This window comes from Poecilia latipinna, unplaced genomic scaffold, assembly GCF_001443285.1.
Source record: "Poecilia latipinna isolate Pla-1442-1.1 unplaced genomic scaffold, P_latipinna-1.0 Scaffold2587, whole genome shotgun sequence".
NCBI lineage: Eukaryota > Metazoa > Chordata > Actinopteri > Cyprinodontiformes > Poeciliidae > Poecilia > Poecilia latipinna.
Window position 1 is genome coordinate 52,394 of NW_015115203.1, and position 18,958 is coordinate 71,351.

The following is an 18,958-nucleotide window of genomic DNA, read 5'->3' on the forward strand; positions in this document are numbered from 1 at the left end:
CTGCAGTAGAGAAGCCAGCGGCACCTTCTTCTCCACCGGAGTGGATGAACGTGTGTGTGGGAGTTTAGAAGGACTTTAATCAATAATTCCTGTTGGTAAAAAGTGTAATGTCTGGCCTCTGACCACCAAACTGAAACCCCATTTGGATTTCATTTGCTGCAGATTGGCCACTTTCAGATTCCTCCCTTTCATACTATCCAGCTGTAACTGTGGTTCATTTTTACCAAGTTTAGTTATTTATTTATTTTTTTTTTAAGGTTTCTCACTCTGCTTTGGTGAAATGACCACAGGCACCTTGCACTGTTTTGAATGAGCTTTATTAATTCAATAAAACATGACTGGTTGTTTTGTCGCATCTTTTGCTGAACGAGGGGGGAAAAAAACAAATACACGATTGCTTCAACATGTTTTTTTTTATTGAACACAAAAATATGTACGCTTTTACTTTTGTCGTTACGGTGGAATGTCTCAAGAAGATCAAAACCAGATTTCATGTTGTGGCACGCTTGCATTCAAAGTCAGCAATAATGAAGTAAAGAGAAATGCTTTTTGAGCAGAGGTGCTACTTTATTGCCTTAATTCTATTGAACGATGGGGATGAAAATGAACATAAGGCTATTGCCTGACATTACTCACGATACAATTTCCACAGTGTCAGAAATGTGTGACTATCTAACGTCAAGGTACATGAAAAGAGCAACTATGATACTGAACCAACACTCAGTTACAGCAATTAGGTAAAAACGGAACATAATTAAGTAGTAAGTGGATACAACAATCCGCAAAGCATCATGGGAACTCCATCCATCCATTCCCCACCATGTTACGATGTCAAAGATAACCTGAATAAATACAAAAAGTAGTTTTCAAATGATCATTTCCTTGTTTAAGCTAAAGTTAACCAATTGTATCTAAAAATGAACTGCTTCTATAAACAGAAATTAGGTTTTCCTTTTTGTTTTTTTTTAATTACTCTTTTGCAGAACTGTTTTAATTCAGCCACTGTTGAGGGGTTTCCACCGTGACCAGTATATTTCGGGGAATGCTGCAGCGTCACAGTCCAAACTTTGAATTGGCCCACTTCAGATCCTTCGACAACATTATTTGAGCCGTTCAAAATGAGGGCTTCCTGGTTGGCTTTGGACCGTTCTCCCTCTGCGTGTGACCAGAGGGGTTAGGATAAAGTTCACAAAGTGATGGATTGCCCGCTCACATGGCACCTTCTGGGTTTTCTGCTAGAGAGCAGAATTTATGGTTTCATCTCTTAAAGGGAAGTTAAATGGCTCTCGAAGACACAAAGTAGCCCCAGACCATCTTGCCCCTCAACAGCTTAAAATACTAATATAATACTCTTTTATTTTTTAAAATGGTTCGTTAGCTTTACAGTAGTTCATTTCCTTTATTTTCCTTGTCAATGGCCACTCTTGTTTGTTTTCACTGCGGTTTGTTGGATTTCCCACACACTAGAAAAAAAAAAGAAAAAAAAACTTTATAACCCTTTAGAGGCCAATTAATGACAAACATTTGGTTCTTGTTGTTTTGAGAAATTAATGTTTGCCGCAGGAGTTGCGAACAGGAGCTGGGATGCTTCTTCCCCCCCCGCCCCCCCCATTTCCATTTTGGATTTACAGTAAAATTAGCTTCATCCGAAACGTTTGATTGTGGCTAAGAGAATACATTTGTACGGGGTACTCACAGTACCGTACTTGTGTGCGTCTTGAATTTGGATGTGAAAAGAGTTGATTTAACGTCCCACCATGCATAAGCATTAGCCTGACATATTTAACCTGCAATTAGCTGGCAAGTGAAAATGAATCTAACCGTGTACCTCCCCACGTCCTTCCACTCAGGAGGCGACAGGAGCACCAAACAACACAAGCGAGGGGAGAGAAGAATGATGGTCTTTATACTCCACTTAATTGGGTCCTGTGTGGACACATCCTCAGTTCAAGGCAGCTCATTAAGCTCCTCTGCAGAAAAAAATAAAATAAAATAAAAATAAATGTTCCAAATGAAAGAGTAACACAATTACAGAAGATAAGCTCATAAATAAATAGATATAATTTCCCCCTAGACTCAAAAGACAAGTTTATCTTGAGGTTGTGTTCTGTAGAGCAGAGAGAGGAAGATCAAATTAAAAAAAAAAAAAAAAAAAGCAAAAATAACCCATTTTCTTCAGCTTCCTTCTGCCGGCAGTGTCTGTGTCTGTGACTGAAGGGGCTTGATTAAAGTTCGGAGGTGACTACCGCTCTGTGGCCTTTTGCTATCACATTTGACTCACCAGAGAGTTGACGCAGAGAGAGAGATAGAGAGAGAGAGAGAGAGTGGGAGGAAGTATAAAGTTGTTTTACACCAATTAGAAAAGGAAATCTTAAAACACGAAACGACCACAACTTTATACACACCACAAAAAATACACCGTACGCAGACGAAAGCCGTAGGATTTAATTGAAAAATATTAACGTCCGCTCCCTCACTGCTTTCCTTCCCTGTTGATACAGGAAGCTGTGACCTGAATAAGATGAACCTGATCTCTTTGCTTCCTTAGTCGTTCATTGATCCTCCAGGATTCCCATGGCATTCAGCTGCTCTTTCGCATGTTCACACAGCTGTCAGAAAACGACAGATTAACGAGCCTCACAAGTTTGGAAGTCCAGTAAATAGATTAAATATTTGACTTGTTTTGACAGTTTAAACGTTCAGTCAAATTTGATGTTTTTAACCCTTGGCTATCAGCTTGTTCCGTTGATCTGAAGGCTTCAATGAACTTAGTGTTTTTTGTTGTTGTTGTTGTTGTTTTTAATTTTCTAGTAATATAATTATCAATAAAGCTGTTTTGTTATATTCCGGTGACTTTGCCCATCCAAAGCTTTTGCTGTCAAAATGAAACCTGCAAGCACCGAAACTAGCCACGAGATCGCACATCGTGATTCAGTCATGACGGACTGATATGTTCATTGCCGTGGGACGCATGTGGGGGAATGCATCCATTGGGTGTGTGAGTATGTGTTTATGAGTGAATTTTGGCTTGCTGAAAGGTTGACACCGGCACCATGCTGCAATTAACCAAACAAGAGACGGTGACATATTGAGCGCTGCTAGCACCTTCTGTTAGTCAGCCTGCAAATCTCTCTGAAGGCCTTTGCTACTGCCACGACTACAGCATCGTTTTAAATCCTGCAGTGTGCTAACGTTAGGTCAGATTGAAGTTTTATTCAAAACTTTTCTCAGTAGCTACTAAGTAAAATAAAAAAAAAAACATACAGAGTACATAAAATAGAGTCAGTCACTGTTTTTTGTGGGGTTTTTTTTTTTCATTCCTGTAGTTGAAACAACTGCAGCGAAAGACATGGTTCCTGTAGATGTCATCAGTCTAAGAAAAACATCACCCCACTCCATACATTCACCTTTTACCTCTAAGCAGTTTTTTTTTTTTTTTTTGCACATAATCGTTTTTATGTTGCATAAGTATATTTGATCATTTTACAGAAATTTTGGGAAGTCTCACATGAACTTGAATTGATAAGGTTTTCATAGAATGTTCTATTTTTTCACACGACTAAAGTTCGAAAAGTGTGCTACATGTTTAGCACTTCAAAAAGAGTAAGGTATTTGTTATGTAATAGTCAGTTTTAAAAGGTGGGATTATGCTCTTGTTATGAAAGCCTCTTTGAAACTTTCTTCTTGCACTAATATTTCACATGTTCATTGGTCTGTGTTTAAGGTAGTTCAGCGGCTCTAACTCAACACAGAGATTTTATAACAAATCTAAAAAAAAAAATCTATAAATACAGAGATGTGACACATAACGAATTACATCTTTAATAAATCTTCCTAGCTTTTTTTTTATTCTTATTATCATAATAAGGACGCTACTGCCTGACATTTTTTTGTTTTCATTCATATGTTCCTCTATCTCATCAACCCCGCTGGGCTACACTGTGTGTGCACATCTACACACCAGCACACAGTTATGCAAAGCCTAATGGCATCATTCTCCCCAGAGAGGCGCTCCTCCTCCTCCTCTGCTTCCCTCACCTCACAGCACCGGAAGAAATATGAAAAATAAAATGTTTGCAAATCAGTCCATACCAAAAAAAAGAAAAAAAATCTATGTTTATTCCGTTTTCTAAATCTGAAATTCTTTCTTCACGTAAGTTTTTAAAACTCTTCAAGGAAGACAAAAGGTACAAATCTCCCCTCTGACAGTCGTGCAGGAACAACATCCACAACTAGTCATCATACGTGGAATAAGTATGCTCAGGTGCGTGTGTTGTGGAGATGCTCGCTGTCTCACACACACACCCACACACACATGCGTACAAAAAGATTAAAAATATGATCGTGACCTCTGTCCTGGTTTTTTGTTTTTTTTTTTGTCAAACATTTTCAATCAGCGTAGTTGTGACGCAAGCACTCAACCACACAAACATGGTTACAACTCTATTGTGGCCCTAATTAGGGCTTGATGGAAACAACTGGCAGCCACTCAGATTCTTCTGCCTCAGCCGCATGAATATTAACAGTGTCGTTCAGGAAGATCAAAATCTATTTGAAATTCTGCTCATCACTCAAACTGCTAATCTGTATTTGTTTGTCGAGATACTTCTGTGTGCACAAACATGAGCTGATGAACACATTTTTTGCAACTGCCTTTCTTTCGGATCTGAATGTGCAGAGAGATGTGAATTTGTGCGGCCCGTTTAAATCTAAGACAGAGACTTCATCGGGATCTTAAAGTGGCTGGTCACGCCATCTAACTTGAGTCGGTTTAAACAACTCTGCCGAACTCAAAAGTTAACTCTCCGGTAATGTGAAAGAAAAGTCTTGATGGCGATTACGATTACATTTTTTATATATATTTTTTTTCTATCAGAAGCATTCAGGTGTGGCAACAAAATTAAACACAGAAACAAGTGATATTTCACAGCAATTCGGCGACATATGTGTTTGAAATCTGTAAGCAAATTGAGAAAAACAAAAAAAAAACAACAACAGTAGGATTCACATGTTTACCTCGTAATAGTTGATTTCACAACAGATGGATCTACTGTCAGTGACATCATCCGTGTGGCCTCAGTAGGTGGCTCACTCCTGTTTGGACTGCCAATCAGCCAACAATGCCATGTGGATGTGGCTTTTTTTTTTCCCTCTTATCACGCAGGTTGCATAGAAACACCTAGTAGATGCAATAAGCAGCATCCTCTCTGTGTGAGTAATGTTCAGTGATGGAAGGGCCATTTGTTTTGTAACAACTTAGAATGATGCAAGCTGAGTCTCTGGAGGATCAGGCATGTAGCTTTCAGTGACTCTGCCTGTGTGTGTGTGTGCGTGTTTGTGTGTGTAGGGAGAGGGAGCTCTTTTTTTAAACCCAAACTGTGTGAAGGCGTACGTGCATATGAGTGGGCACAAGCGTGGAAGGTGTGAGCGTGGTGCAGAGAGCGCTGTGTGTGGGACATGCATCCATTTTACCGTACAAGGAGCTGCCTTTGATGTGAAATATCGCATCCTTTGTGCTCCTGTCACACGCACAGCCCATGTTTTCCTGCCTTGTTATCGTCTCCACTTTATTTCTGTTTCCCCATTGTCAATATCCATTATTTCCAGAAATGACTCTCCCCCCTCTCTCCCTCCCCCCCACGCCACCCCCTTTCCTGAGGGTAAGAGCTCTTCTATCTGCTCCCATTATCCAGCATTAAACAGCTCATCTTACTCCGCCACCTCCACCGCTGCTGTCATACAAAAAAAACAAACAAAAAAAAAAAGCATTAAAAGAGGCAGTTATTGGGAGACTTTGTAAAAGCTCAGCAATGAACTAAAAAAAGGATTTTACCAGAACGACTTTTGCTCTCCTGTCCTACTGTGCCTAGTTCTTCAGTGTTCAGCAGGGTTCCACTCTTCTTTTTGTCCGGTTAAATGGTCTATTTGAATAGTCATGGAATGATTGCTATGACAGTATCTTTCTGATGGATGTATTAACACGTTTCAAACATATTCAAAGCTGCATTTGGTGATATGTTAACCTAAAGAAGATGCAAATCCTGTATGTTCTATGTTAGCTTCTCTTTGAGTGTGGATGCACTTTCTCTAGGTTCCACGGTCCAAACGTGACGTACACTTGTTCGCTTTACGTTGCCGTAATGTCTGACAGTGTGCATGCTTGCAGGTTTGTCCCATTGTCTTTGCCCTTGATGGGCTGGTGCCCTGTCCAAGATTATCACCCACATTTTACAAAGCATTTTACAAAACCATAATTAAGTCAATACATAACTTTCCAATTAATCCTAATCGTCAAAGCAGCTCCTCAAAATCAGTTTGTCGTTCAAATGAGTTTCAAAAGTTTTCTAAGGAAACCCAACAGACTGCATTAATGATTTTCCTTCCAGCACTATTTGCAAAAGTCACTCCAGAGTCAGTTTCTTCCTCCAGGCTCACCATAAACATCTTACAGAGCACTCAGCTGGCCAATTTGCACTACTCCAAACACTCTATTAAAAAGAAAAGAAAAAAAAAAACATCACATGTAAATACATAAATACATGCATATGTGCATTTTTGTTTATTTTACAAGACAGATATTGATTTACACAGATATTGATATATATAATCTTCTCAAGAGTTTATTTATATTTAATGTCCATGTGAGTTTCTGAAAACAAAGTTGAATCCCTTGTTTGGATCAAATAAAGCTGATCCAAGCAGATATATATATATATAAAAAGAACCTGAAATTGGGTGATAATACTCAGTACTCTTTTGTTTTGGACTTGTTTCTGACCCCAAAGTGAGGCCAGTTGTTACCCTTTTTTTAAAACAAAAAAACAAAAACAAAGAGACATTTCATTGTCTCATATTCAAGGGAAATATTTCCGACAGGAAGTGATTTAACAACAAAGGCCTCTATCTCTCGCCCAGTGAACCTGATAAACCCCAAAAGGTGAGGCTCTTTAATACTGCATGGACTCCAGCATGGTTCTTTAGCTCATGAAGTCGGTCATAGCATCCATATTTACTCTGAGAGGGGTAATTAATTCTAAACACTCATCTGCCCTTTAGCTTGTTTAAATATTTATACAGCATTCAGTCTTTTTTTTTTTTCTACCTGCCATTTATCACCATCCGTCGTTATCCTTTCTGCCTCGCTCTGGAAGGAAACGGCTTCTATATATGGCAGACAAATTGATTTAAGTCTCTGAAATAATTCTCGCTTGTTGACGAGCAGAGAAGAAGAAAAAAATAAAGCTCATTGATCAGGCTGTCAGAGAGTGCTCCGCAACAACAAGCAAACAAAAAAGAAAAAAAAAAAACAAAAACGGACGCAGACGTCACAAAGCGGTACAAATGAAACTATTTTGTCACCGACAAGTTTCGAAAATGATATCAGCGAATGGATTACAGACTCGCAGATATGTTTGTTTTTGTGATTGATTTATTGTCGGGGCCGATGCAGAGAATTAGGGTTTCTAAGCTGCCACACAAAGCCCAATACTGAAAAGAGAATAATGAGAATAAAAGCTACTCCCTCCACACCCCACCTCCTTGTTTTTATTGTATTTATCTGTTTCTGACAGCTTTCAGCATTACACTGGCAACAGATACACTTCAGTCATTTGTGGCCATGGCAACTGCTGCTCTTGCGCAGTCAAGAGTCTTTAAAGGGCCAGCGTGCAGACGCAGGCTGGAAAGTTGGTATATGACATTTTGCATCGGGTCCAGTGTGATAAGTGAACAGGTCATAGTGCTGCATGAGACGTTTATACCCCCTTTATCTTACAGGTGGGAATCGTTGAAATCAGATGAACTACAAAAGCTGTGTAAACAATTAGATCTTCAAAACTCACATATGAGTTATCACAGAGTTCTTTGCAGAGTGTGATATGAGAGGACATCTTATCTGCAGTACTGGCATATCTACTCTTGAAAATCGAGGCAAAACAGTAAAAAAAAAACTTAAATAAAATGAAAGCAATTAGGGAAGAAGTACACCAAGGTTTATTGCCACTCAAAATGCCGGTCTAAGAGATAAGTCCTCAACTCCTTCTTGAGCAAGTTCATAAAGGCCACAGAACATAAGTAAAAGTTCACAATGTTCCAAAGCACAGGGGCTACAGAGCACTGCTGCTTTTAGCTTTAAGCCTTGGTTTGGGAACAGATAGAAACTGTTAGTCTAATGTCATTTGAAGGTGCAATTGCCTCAGTATACTGATCTTCTTTTAATTACAGTTTTTAATATTTGGGATACTTCTGTGAAACAAATATTCTAGGCACACACAGAGATTTAAAAGCTATAAAAAAAAGCTGGATGTCATTTGTAGAGCAGTGATCAAATATATCATTGGCTGTAAGAGGTTACGTGAGAAGCATGTGAAGCAACAATGAAACTGGACCAAGAACAAAACCTTGCGGAACTCCATGATTAAGTGTTAACATGCTAAAGTTTCTGAAAAATAAAACTTTTGAGGCTTGTCTGAGCGTGCATGTGCATAATTACGTTCGCATGCAGTGGAATGAGTTGTTTGAAAATCCTGCCTGGAGGATCGTGTTCAGACATCCTGAAACTCGAGTTAGGACTTAATGTTTGGTTGAAGAATCTAGAGTGAAACTTCAGCGAACGTTTTGTTTATGAAAGAGCGACACAAAGCTCTGCCTCCAACAAAGACAGAGAAGTTTCCAAGTTTTAATTGCCGTTTGGCATCAAGCAAGATGTGTTTGTGTTTTCTGTCCATCATTTCCACTTCATTATCTGTGTTTATGATTTCTCAGCATGACGTTTGAGACTACTTATGTAATTTTTGCACCACCATTTGAGGTAGGTGACTTACAGTACAAAGTGACCGGCTGCCTACAGTAAGTCAATCGTATCAAGTTGAATGCCAATTAGCACAACGCAATCTGGCAGCTTTAAATGAGGTCTGACTAACACTATTTCTATAAGTGACATCTCAAGGCGACATAAGGTTGCTTGAAGAGTGAAGACAGCAGATGGTCGTTGACAAATGTCTTGCGATCGCAAGATATACCAGGCAGCAAGAAATATGTCTGAAGATGTGTTTGTTATGCAACTGGAGTGTTGCTGATGCAAAGAATGTTTTAGTAAAATATAAAACAATAAAAATCCTTGATATTGCTTTTAAGTTTTTGATTTCATTGATGGTACTTTTGCCTCCAAGGTCACGTGGTGACGTTTAAAGCGGCAGATTGATAATTTGGGCAGAGCTTTGCTGGTTAGTTCAACTTTTGATTGTACTTCTCTCCAGTCTTGACACATTGTTTAACATCAGAGCTCTAGTTAAAGTTTCTAAAGCTGATACTGACTGAACAAAGATACCGACAAATCTGTGCGCTATTTGCACTTGCAGGTCGTAATTTCCAAGTCCCAAGTTGATCCTAAAAGCACTTTCGATTCTGTTCCTTTCCACTCATCAGACTCCAAAATCAGGGATCTTGATTTCTTCACTTTCACCTGAATTGCTGACATTGGGCCATTATCATATTTGTTCTTTGCACTGAGTGCTGAGATCCTCCACTCTACGAACAGTCAGCTCCCTTAAAAACGACCTCATATGGCCTTCCCTCCTTGTAAAAGGTATAAATGGCTGTTTGATGCACAACTATCAGGTTCAGAGTTTCCAATGGTGTAGTAGACGATAATAGAATCTCTGTATTAGAAATCATTTTTATTTGTCCTTTGTAATGTTATAATTTTCATAGATATGACATTTTCAGAATTGTGTTGAGCCATATTCACCAAAATTAGAAAAAAAAAAAAAAAAAAAAAAAAGAATTTCTTGATGTGATCCAATCCAAACTGGTTTCACAGAAAGCTTTTTCAATGCTGTTCTAATTTGTATGGACGGAGAGATCCTTTCTCGGAGAAAATCTCATTTCCTGCACATGCAGCACACATCCACTTATCTTAAAAAGGGAATTATTGGCCTTGAATATTTAATAACTAATGACTTAAGCTACTGACAAATTAGCTACTTTAATCAGGCTATTATGAGATGCAGATTTTTTTTTCTTTGATTCCCAAAAAAGTCTGAAATCTGGCTTCATTTGTAACATCAGCATGCAGTTTAGACATCAGTACGTCTAAGCTACATCTGAGAGATCAGACTATAAACATTTTAATGATTACTATTTTAGGTCTATCTATATTCAGTTAAGGAGACGCCAGCTTGTCTATCAAGTTCAAAGGTTCACTCTTGACAGCTTTCGCATGTCCTCCCGAATGCAAAGCCATGAGCCATCTTTGGAAAGATGAACATTAGGGGCTGTTACCATATACACTGGGGAGAAGAGAGGCGATCCGGGGCAGAACTCAACAAGAGCCTCTGCGGGAGACCCTTAGTCACGACTGCATCGTTGTCCTGCCCTGGTTCTGGAGTGAGAGAGCACAGAGAGCCCTAGGCAGTGCGGAAAAAGTTACACCAGGCTAGAAAACGAGGAAGTGGGGGGCAGAGGGGGAGGATGGAAGGAGAAAGGTGAAGTGAGAGGGTGTAGGCTTCTTTTTAAATGAGTGGAGCATGCACCAACATCAACCATGCCCATTAATGAACTGCTGAAGGGACTTCACGTCTGCAACACTAAACACAGGAAGGAAGCAGAAAAAGAAGAGGATGAGGAGGGGGAAGAGGAGGAAAGTTGAGCGCAGAACAACTGAAGGGGGTGACTCTTTCTGCCCTCGTCACTTTTCCAACCCTCATTGCCGGTTCAATCAGTAACACACATTAGGAGTAAATTGAGTGGATAGATGATGAAGCCGCTTTCAACCAGCCTGGGGCAGGCGAACAATTACCACTGCTCGACTGTGTTTAGCTGTGTGACGTGCACAACAACATGGCTTAAGATGAGTAACAAGAGCCTAGACATGAGGAAAACGTGATTTCTGCTTCCCCGACTTGTCGAAAGTAATTATAAAAATGGATCAAATGCTTTATATTCTTGATTAGCCCAGGGGAGTGCAAGATCTTTACTTTGGAAAATGTCAAATAGATGAGATACAAATGCAGAAAAAAAATGTCACTTTTGGAGAAATCGGATTGAATCAGGTCCAAGAAGGGAACAAAAGAGCCGTGTTTATCTAACAAAACGAAAAGAAATGTGCATAATATTTAAGAGACTGTAGACGAAAGTCTTAGGCAACCTAAGACAAACCCTGGCAACAAGGGATGGAATTTGAAAAACGTCGTTTGAGCACCCTCATGTGGACTTTTTGGTGTACTGCAACTAAACATCTTTGTGCGAAGCCATGAAAATGCAGTGTATGTCATCCTCATTTTGTATCAAATATGTACAGTTAAACCCAAAATAATTTCCACCCCTGGCAGAATGATATTTAAAGTTGTTTCTCATTCAGCCTGGGAGTTTATTACTGATAAATCCAGTAGATTTCTTCATGTATCTGTGTACTGAAGATATTTTTGATGATGCAGCACACCGCACAAATTTTTGTGCTCTTTAGAAATGGACACAAAACATGTCCATGGCAACTGCTGCATTGAATTTGTTTTAGAGATCAACATGATGCTTTTCCTATCCATGCTTGTACTTGAGGATGGCCTTCTTCTCAGATTAGTTGCAAATGCCATGCCTGTGAAATCTGGGGTTACCTGCACTTTAAAGATTACTACTATTTTCATTGTTTGGATGTGACTGTTGTCTTTACTCGATGTCTGTATTGGAATAGATGCATTTCCTTCTCTTCAAAGCGTCTGTAGGACATGCAGGTCCTCCTCCAACTCAGCAGAGGAGGAAAACCCTCCAAATCCAAAGAAGTAGAGAACAATCTTCAGAGATGCAAAATGAAGTATGCTTAGCACTGGTGATCTACGGCTCCAGCTCAGTAACGTGAGAAATGGAAACCGAGGCCAATTGCTGCTTGCACCAGAAAGTCCAAATACATATCCATGCAATGCATTCAGTACAGGTAACTTTGCCTAAGTAACCTGTACTTAAGGTTAAGTTTGGTGAACTGACATGCAGTCTATTACAGTAAGTTATTTTGTTGTTTTGTTTTTGGATCAGTCCAATCCTGCAACTGTTGGAAAATATATATATAAATATATATATATAATATCTTGCTAGTCTGCCAATGTCAGCTGATGCTCTAAAATTCGATGTTGTGCATGTCAGCTCCCTCCACTAGATGGCAACAGTGAATTTTACCTTTTTTCTTCACAGACAAGTACAGTAGCCTATAACACTGTCATTAACATATGAGATGCAATGTATCGGATGCGTTTGATGATAATTGATAAAGCCTTACAAATTAAATATATTTAAATGTCTTCAAACTGACACATGACAACTTATCAAAAAAAGTCCTATCTTTTGAGGTTGGGCCAAAGTTGGGACCGTGCTATATTAATTTGCACATCTTAACAGAGATTACCTAAACCATATGATGAACTGAGCAGATCTGCAGAGACCCAGAGAAGAAGCAGGCCACCCACAGTCTTCACTCGCCGCTCTCTTTTCGTCCGTCCTCACCACCTCAGGCAGCATTCCTTTGTCCCCCCTGGGGATCCCTGCTGCAGAAGGCCAAAATCATTCACAAAACACAGATAGCACACCATATGCTACCTTCATTTGCCTGTGCGGAGATCAGAAGGGAGCATTAAAAGCGGAAAATTAAAACCAGTGACAGACGCATGGGCAAGGCTCACATAAGTTTGTCATCACCTCACGCTGCAGAGCTGGGAGGTGAACGAGTGCAGGAGCAGGGAAGTCCAGGGCAGATGTTCATACACAGTGATAATACAGATTATTTTTCAGTCACCTGTTGTGTGAGGCTCTAACAGATGGATTGAGTTAAACACGCGTGTCCTGTTTAGCTGACAGGTGCAAAGTACAAGCTATATTTAATGTTTGCACGTGTGCTCCACATGTGACAAAAGCCTAACAATGGGGGAAAGAAGCACTATGCAACATATTTCTTTTTTGTATAGCTTGTTTTGTTCATCGGCAGACTGATACTATTATTCTTACAACCGCCATAGAGTCATACTGACAGAGATAACATTTTAACAGTTCTTAAGCTGACAAAGTGAGTTTTTAGTTATACTGCTAAGAAAGTACAGAAAGTATTCAGCTTTTCCTTACTTTAAGTGCCAAAAACTCAGCCTTTGTTTGTTTGGACACATTTTGTGGTAAAATTTTCCTCCAACTCTTCCACCTTCCCTTTAACTCTAACCAGAATTTTCTACTATAGCAAGCAAAAATATTCCCACCTCATGATACTGCCATCACTGTGTTTTATATGGTAACGATGATGAAGTGCAGAGACGTTGTCTCCCACAGGCAAACAGTTTCTTATTGTTTTCTTCTGACAAGATCATGTTTTTCAGAAAAAAGTTCTGAGTTTTCTACAAGGTCTGTGACAATACACAAACAGGAAAAATGCCAAAAACTAGGACTAAATTACACACAGGAGGGCTTTTGTAATAAATAGGTGACTTTTTGAGCCACTGGATTTTAGTGAAACGTGTTAGAGTAAAGGGAGTTGAGTATAAATATACCTCCTATGTTCAAATTTAAAATAAAGAAATTGCAGCCATGCCACGTGTATTTATCCCTCCAGTGCCTTGTAATGTCACAAGACAAGTTTAGGTATTAAACCATACTTTAGCAAGGCACCATAAAAATTGAGCCACACAGCATGAAAATAAATGTGGAATACAGAATATTGAAGAATGGCATAGAGGGGAAAAAAATAACCCTGTGAAGTCAACTAAGAATAAAATCATGAAGTCCTTTAAGTTTTATGCATGGAAACACACAAAAGATTGAAATTACTTCCAAAAAAAAAAAAAAAAAAAAAAAAAAAATTTTTTTTTCCTTGACCTAAATGAGTCTAATGTGTTATCAAAATGTTTTGTGAGGTCGCCTAAGTGCTCTCTGCCTGGAGATGGAGGGCATGGATCATTTCCCGACTCTGGAAATTGAGTCAGAGTCAAATTGTCCTGCCCTGGTTTATTACTGGCTGAGAGGATCGCCCATCCCAGCAGCATAATTCCATCTGAGCTAAATATTTATGCAGAGGGGGAACGACATCACTTATCCACAACACATCCATTCACTTCAGGGGAAACTACCAGCTGCGTGAAGCTTTAGAGATCCACTCTGTTCATCAGAAGAACGTCACGTCTTTTTTGCTGACGCTTTCTGAAATATATATATATATATATATTTTTTTTTTGGAGAAGCTTTTTTTTATTTTATTTTTTTTTTTTACGCAAACAGTTTTGTCTTTTGACAGCTTAAACAATGAGGTGTTTGATATTTGCTTTGGCCGTGATTCTCTCTCTCTGTCAGTTTGGAAGAAATCCGGTTGATGGTGAGTGGACGGTTTCTCTTTTTAAAACTTGTGAATACATATTTTATAAAGTTAATCTGTCTTTCAGGATAAAAGATATGCTTCTGTGAAAAACAGAAAACAATGTTATCAGAAGCTCGTATGTTAAAATCACCACAGTCATTTTTTTAGATTGTACTAGATAAAAAAAAAAAAACTGTAGAGGAAAAAAAAGACAAAGACAAGAAAAAAAATTAAACTACACCTTTGACAGATTGAAAGTTACTTAATAAAACAAAATATACATTTTACATGCAACATAATTCATGATGCCGGTTTAAACGTTTGGGTTTTTGTTTTTACAACACGTCTCTTTATGAACCGTTTCCAGCGGGGATGTGCTGGCTGCAGCACGGTCCAGACCACCGGTGTGACATGGTGCTGATGAGAGAGGTGAGCAGAGAGGAGTGCTGTGATGGGGGTCGCCTGGACACAGCGTGGTCCAACACCAGCCTGCCGCTGAATGAAGTCAGCCTGCTGGGCTTCCTGGGTATCGTCTCCTGCAAACCATGCAGAGGTAAAATAAATTATTCATGATAAAAAAAATAAAAAAAAAACAAACGGAAGGCTAAAGAATTTTTTTGTTTGACATAAATGATTTCAGGTAATTACTTCAGAGAGCCGTGTTGAGAAAAATGTTAAGGGTTGTAATGATCCTGAAAGATACATTGAAATTTATGTAAATGCATAAGTAAATAATAAGTGCTGAAATATGAAAAAAAAAAAAAAAAACACAAAAAATTGCAAGTCTTGCAGCTTTAGAGAAACTGCATTGAATTTTAGTCAATAAAACTCTCCCTTGGTGCTTTAAAACGCTTTGTTTTCTTTGTTTTTTTGTATTATAACATTTTGGAAATGAGTTCCCGATGTGGCGCTTTAACAAAATGCAGACCTGGATGGCTCCAACTGTTCCCATAAGCTTCAAACGTTACTCTCATCAGTTCCAGCTAACTTGCTTTAGATGAAGCATGCTTGTGTTAAATGTCAGTAATAACGAATTCACCTGTAAATGTATAAAAGTACATTTTACCTTAGAACAGTTTTTAATTACATACATATGTATATTTTATTCAGTTATTAGGGAATAAGAAAAAAAAACAGTTATTTGGACTTTCTCTCCACTTTGCAGTAACATAAGTACATTTCAAACGACAAAAGGAGTCCCACAGCCTGGAATTCCTGTTTCTGAGCCCACGTCTGGGAATCAAGCCGTAGGAGGAAAACATTTGGTATCATAAGTGCTGAATGAACAAAAACCTGTCAGTTCCGCACAAGTGCATCAACAATAACCGTGTTGTGTGCCGCGACATCTCAGTCAACCAAGAAGTTACAGCTGAGGGCTCCTGCTAGCGACGGGAAATAAGTTCCTGATTCTTTGCAGAACTCCTCAGAAGCTTATCAGGCCGATCTCCTCAAAGCCTGAAAAGTCCTGCGTGCTTTGATTAACGCTGACTCTGCGTTCTATAGGGTTGCACCTCCTCCTGTGCACTGACATTATGCGGGGTGTTAGGAGGGCCTGGGGGGCTTCCTGGTTTGTCAGCCTGTAAACTTTTCTGACAACTATTTGAACCCAGTCTACCTCAGAGCCCCCGCCGTCTCCCTGCAGGAGCTCAGAGTCAGTCTGTGCGCAGCCCTGCACATAGTTCTGTTATGAAAACACGCCGGCCTCGCATTCCACCAGACGAGACACCTTTGTGTGCAACAGTCAATAAAGAGATGTGGTTACTGTAAATATTGTGCAGGGTGAAAATTTTCCCGCTGACAGGGGAAGCCCCACATTTGTTCTTACTTTTGGACGAAAACACCACCTTATGTCTGCAGACTTGTTAATATAACAACATTACACTGATACACTTTCTCTTTTTTTTTTTTTTTTTCCTAGACTCATGCGAGGGTGTCAAATGCAGTCCCGGGAAGGTTTGCAAGATGAAAATGGGAAGGCCTCAGTGCGTGTGCTCTCCAGACTGCTCTCACATTCCTAGGAAGCACGCCGTCTGCGGCAGCGACGGCAAGTCTTACCGGGATGAGTGTGCCCTGCTGATGGCCCGCTGCATGGGACACCCGGACCTGGAAGTCATGTATCAGGGAGAGTGCAAAAGTAAGCAATATCTCGCAGGAAGGTCAAAAGTCACCAGTGCGTCATGAAAACTAAAGACTTCCAACAAAATTGCAAACATGAGCTAACTCCTCGCGTCGAAAGCAGAACCGCATGACTCATTTTGATGACTGCTGAAATAATTTAAGGTATTTGATTATCAGAATCAAACAAATGCAATGTAACATTCATTTACATTTTCTCATATTTGCCTATTAGATGTAGGCAAAAGCAGCGAATTAACCCCTGCAAAGTTTGTTTGAGTTTCATGTGTGATCTTTTGACGTTCTGCTGTGACATTGACAATCTTTAGATCTATGAATCAATTTGGAAATTTAGAAACACATTAATACTTCTAATTCCTGACTCACTTATTTCCACATGTAATGGTATTTCTTCAGATTTCTATACAACAAAAACACTATAAAATATTTTATTTACGTTTTCCTGCATCTCTTCTTCTTATTGCCATGGCTGTTGAGGAAAAGTGGAGTCTCAACCCATTTAGTAAGCATTGAGCTGTAAAAATAAATTCTTGTTGCTTTCGAGTTCAGCTTAAATGAACTGTTTTAAGTTTGTCTTGTTAGAAACATTTCCTTTAGGTGGCTAAAATTTTCAATCATTGTTCTAATTCTTTTAGGGTTTTCTTCTGTTTTTCACAACAAGATTTTTCTTAATATCTGAATGAGTTGTTTCTGTAGCATAAAGTGTAAGCAGCCTTCCTGCATTATGCTGTGTGATCCTAAGGCTTGGATAAAACTCTGGTCATAATGACACTTTCTCTTGCATCTCACTGAACAAATTTAACCCCAGTGCTATGGAAAATGTTGGCAGTCTTTGTATTGATGCACATAAAAAAAAAAAAGATGATTTTGAGATCCATACAACATGTTTTAATGTTGTTTAAAGGTGGCTCGGATGGTTCAAGAAGGCTAACCAAACCCAATTTCAGCATTTTTGCTAACTGTGATCAGACATCTAGTAAATGCCATTTTTCTAAATTATTTTAGTTAAACAAAGGCAAACACTGACCAGCCTTTTCGCAGCCATAAAATTTGATGTCCACTGTTGGAAGCATAACCATGTAAGCCTTGGTACCAGTAACCAACCCCTGTCTAAGATCCAGTTCACAATTCCTTTTTAAACTTGTCCTTCAAATTCTGACTTTCAGAACTTCCCCCTTTTTCTCTTTCCAGAGTCGTGCTCCAATGTTGTGTGTCCGGGAACCCACACCTGTGTGACCGACCAGACCAACAGCGCCCACTGCGTCATGTGCCGCACCTCGCCTTGCCCCGTTGTGGCATCCGAGCAGCAGATCTGTGGCAACGACAACATCACCTATCAGAGCGCCTGCCACCTCCGCAGGGCCACCTGCTTCCTCGGACACTCCATAGGAGTCCGCCACTACGGCCACTGCAACAGTAAGACCCGGATTCCGTGTCTGCTGCCTCGTATGTAAAGTGACAGCTGCAGCCACACTTCAGTTCTGATCCAGCTCTTTCTTCCAGGTCCACCTCGGAACTCGCACAAATTCAGGACCAGCGAGGAGAACGCCGTGTAGAATCTCTTCCTCCCACAGGATATGAGTCGATCAACCAAGATTTCACACCTCCGGCTTCCCAAGATGACCTCTTGAGTTTGACAATCACTTCCAATCTCCTCACTGTGCACAGAAAGATTGTAGGAAGACGCACATTGTGTTATCCCTGTTTTGTGGGAGGCAGATCAATGTGTGTTTTGGCATGAGCTCTTTGGGAGATGTGTGCATATTGTAAATAGGTTACCAATACTATTTATTGGAGAAGGTATATAACTCTATTTATGATTTTATCCCGATAATTAATTCATTTAACCTTGGGGAAGCTAATTGTTTTTTGTTAAAGGTACATTATCTGTCATAGGCTTTGGTATTCACACCTTCTTTAGATAATTTTATACCCATTCCACACAGACCATCTTCCATAGTGGTGGTTGAAGACAGAGCCAATATGTTTAGAGAAGTGATGCCACTTGATGGTCAGTCAGTGCGGCTTCATTTCACCACAAAAAAAAAAAAAAAAAAAACATCTGCAGTGCTGTTGTGTGTAATTCAGCTTCAGTTTGTGCGCAGAGACTCAGCCTTAAGAAACCTCAACAGTCATTACAGTCATCATCCCCCAGCCTCCCCCTTCCTCTTCCTCCATGCACACAACACTGTTATTCTTACTCCAGGTCCAAGCTATTGGCCACCCGCTGTTGACTAAAATTACCAGTCCATTATTATTATTTTCTTTTTTTTTGTCGACTTTTTGCTATAAGCCCCAGCCATTTAGAATACCTACTCTGTTTATTGCTTGGCTTTACTTTGCGAGCGCATTTTTAGAGTTCATGCCAGTTTGCCCAGATGCTGTTTTGCCATTTTGATTTGATTGGACTCTTTTTTTTTTTTTTTTTTTTTTTTTTTTTTTTTTTTTTTGTGTTCTTTTTTGAAAAAAAAAATCTTTTTTTCCCCCTTTTTTTGGAAAAAA

The 18,958-nt window shown here is 39.5% G+C and overlaps 1 protein-coding gene across 1 annotated transcript; it reads left to right on the top strand.

The window, feature by feature from the left end:
• Positions 1 to 14,047: 14,047 nt before the first annotated feature.
• On the top strand, positions 14,048 to 18,397 carry fstl3 (follistatin-like 3 (secreted glycoprotein)). The gene is made up of 5 exons (XM_015020460.1): positions 14,048 to 14,338; positions 14,688 to 14,873; positions 16,239 to 16,454; positions 17,648 to 17,872; positions 17,960 to 18,397. Exons 1-5 carry the CDS (start codon positions 14,269 to 14,271, stop codon positions 18,010 to 18,012), a joined length of 750 nt encoding a protein of 249 aa, XP_014875946.1. The 5' UTR covers positions 14,048 to 14,268; the 3' UTR covers positions 18,013 to 18,397.
• The last annotated feature ends 561 nt before the right edge of the window (positions 18,398 to 18,958 follow it).

Coding starts and splice junctions, on each gene's coding strand:
- fstl3 (XM_015020460.1), top strand. CDS start 14,269: ATGAGGTGTTTGATATTTGCTTTGGCCGTGATTCTCTCTCTCTGTCAG. Junction 14,339..14,687: donor TGGAAGAAATCCGGTTGATG/GTGAGTGGACGG, acceptor AACCGTTTCCAG/CGGGGATGTGCTGGCTGCAG. Junction 14,874..16,238: donor CTCCTGCAAACCATGCAGAG/GTAAAATAAATT, acceptor TTTTTTTCCTAG/ACTCATGCGAGGGTGTCAAA.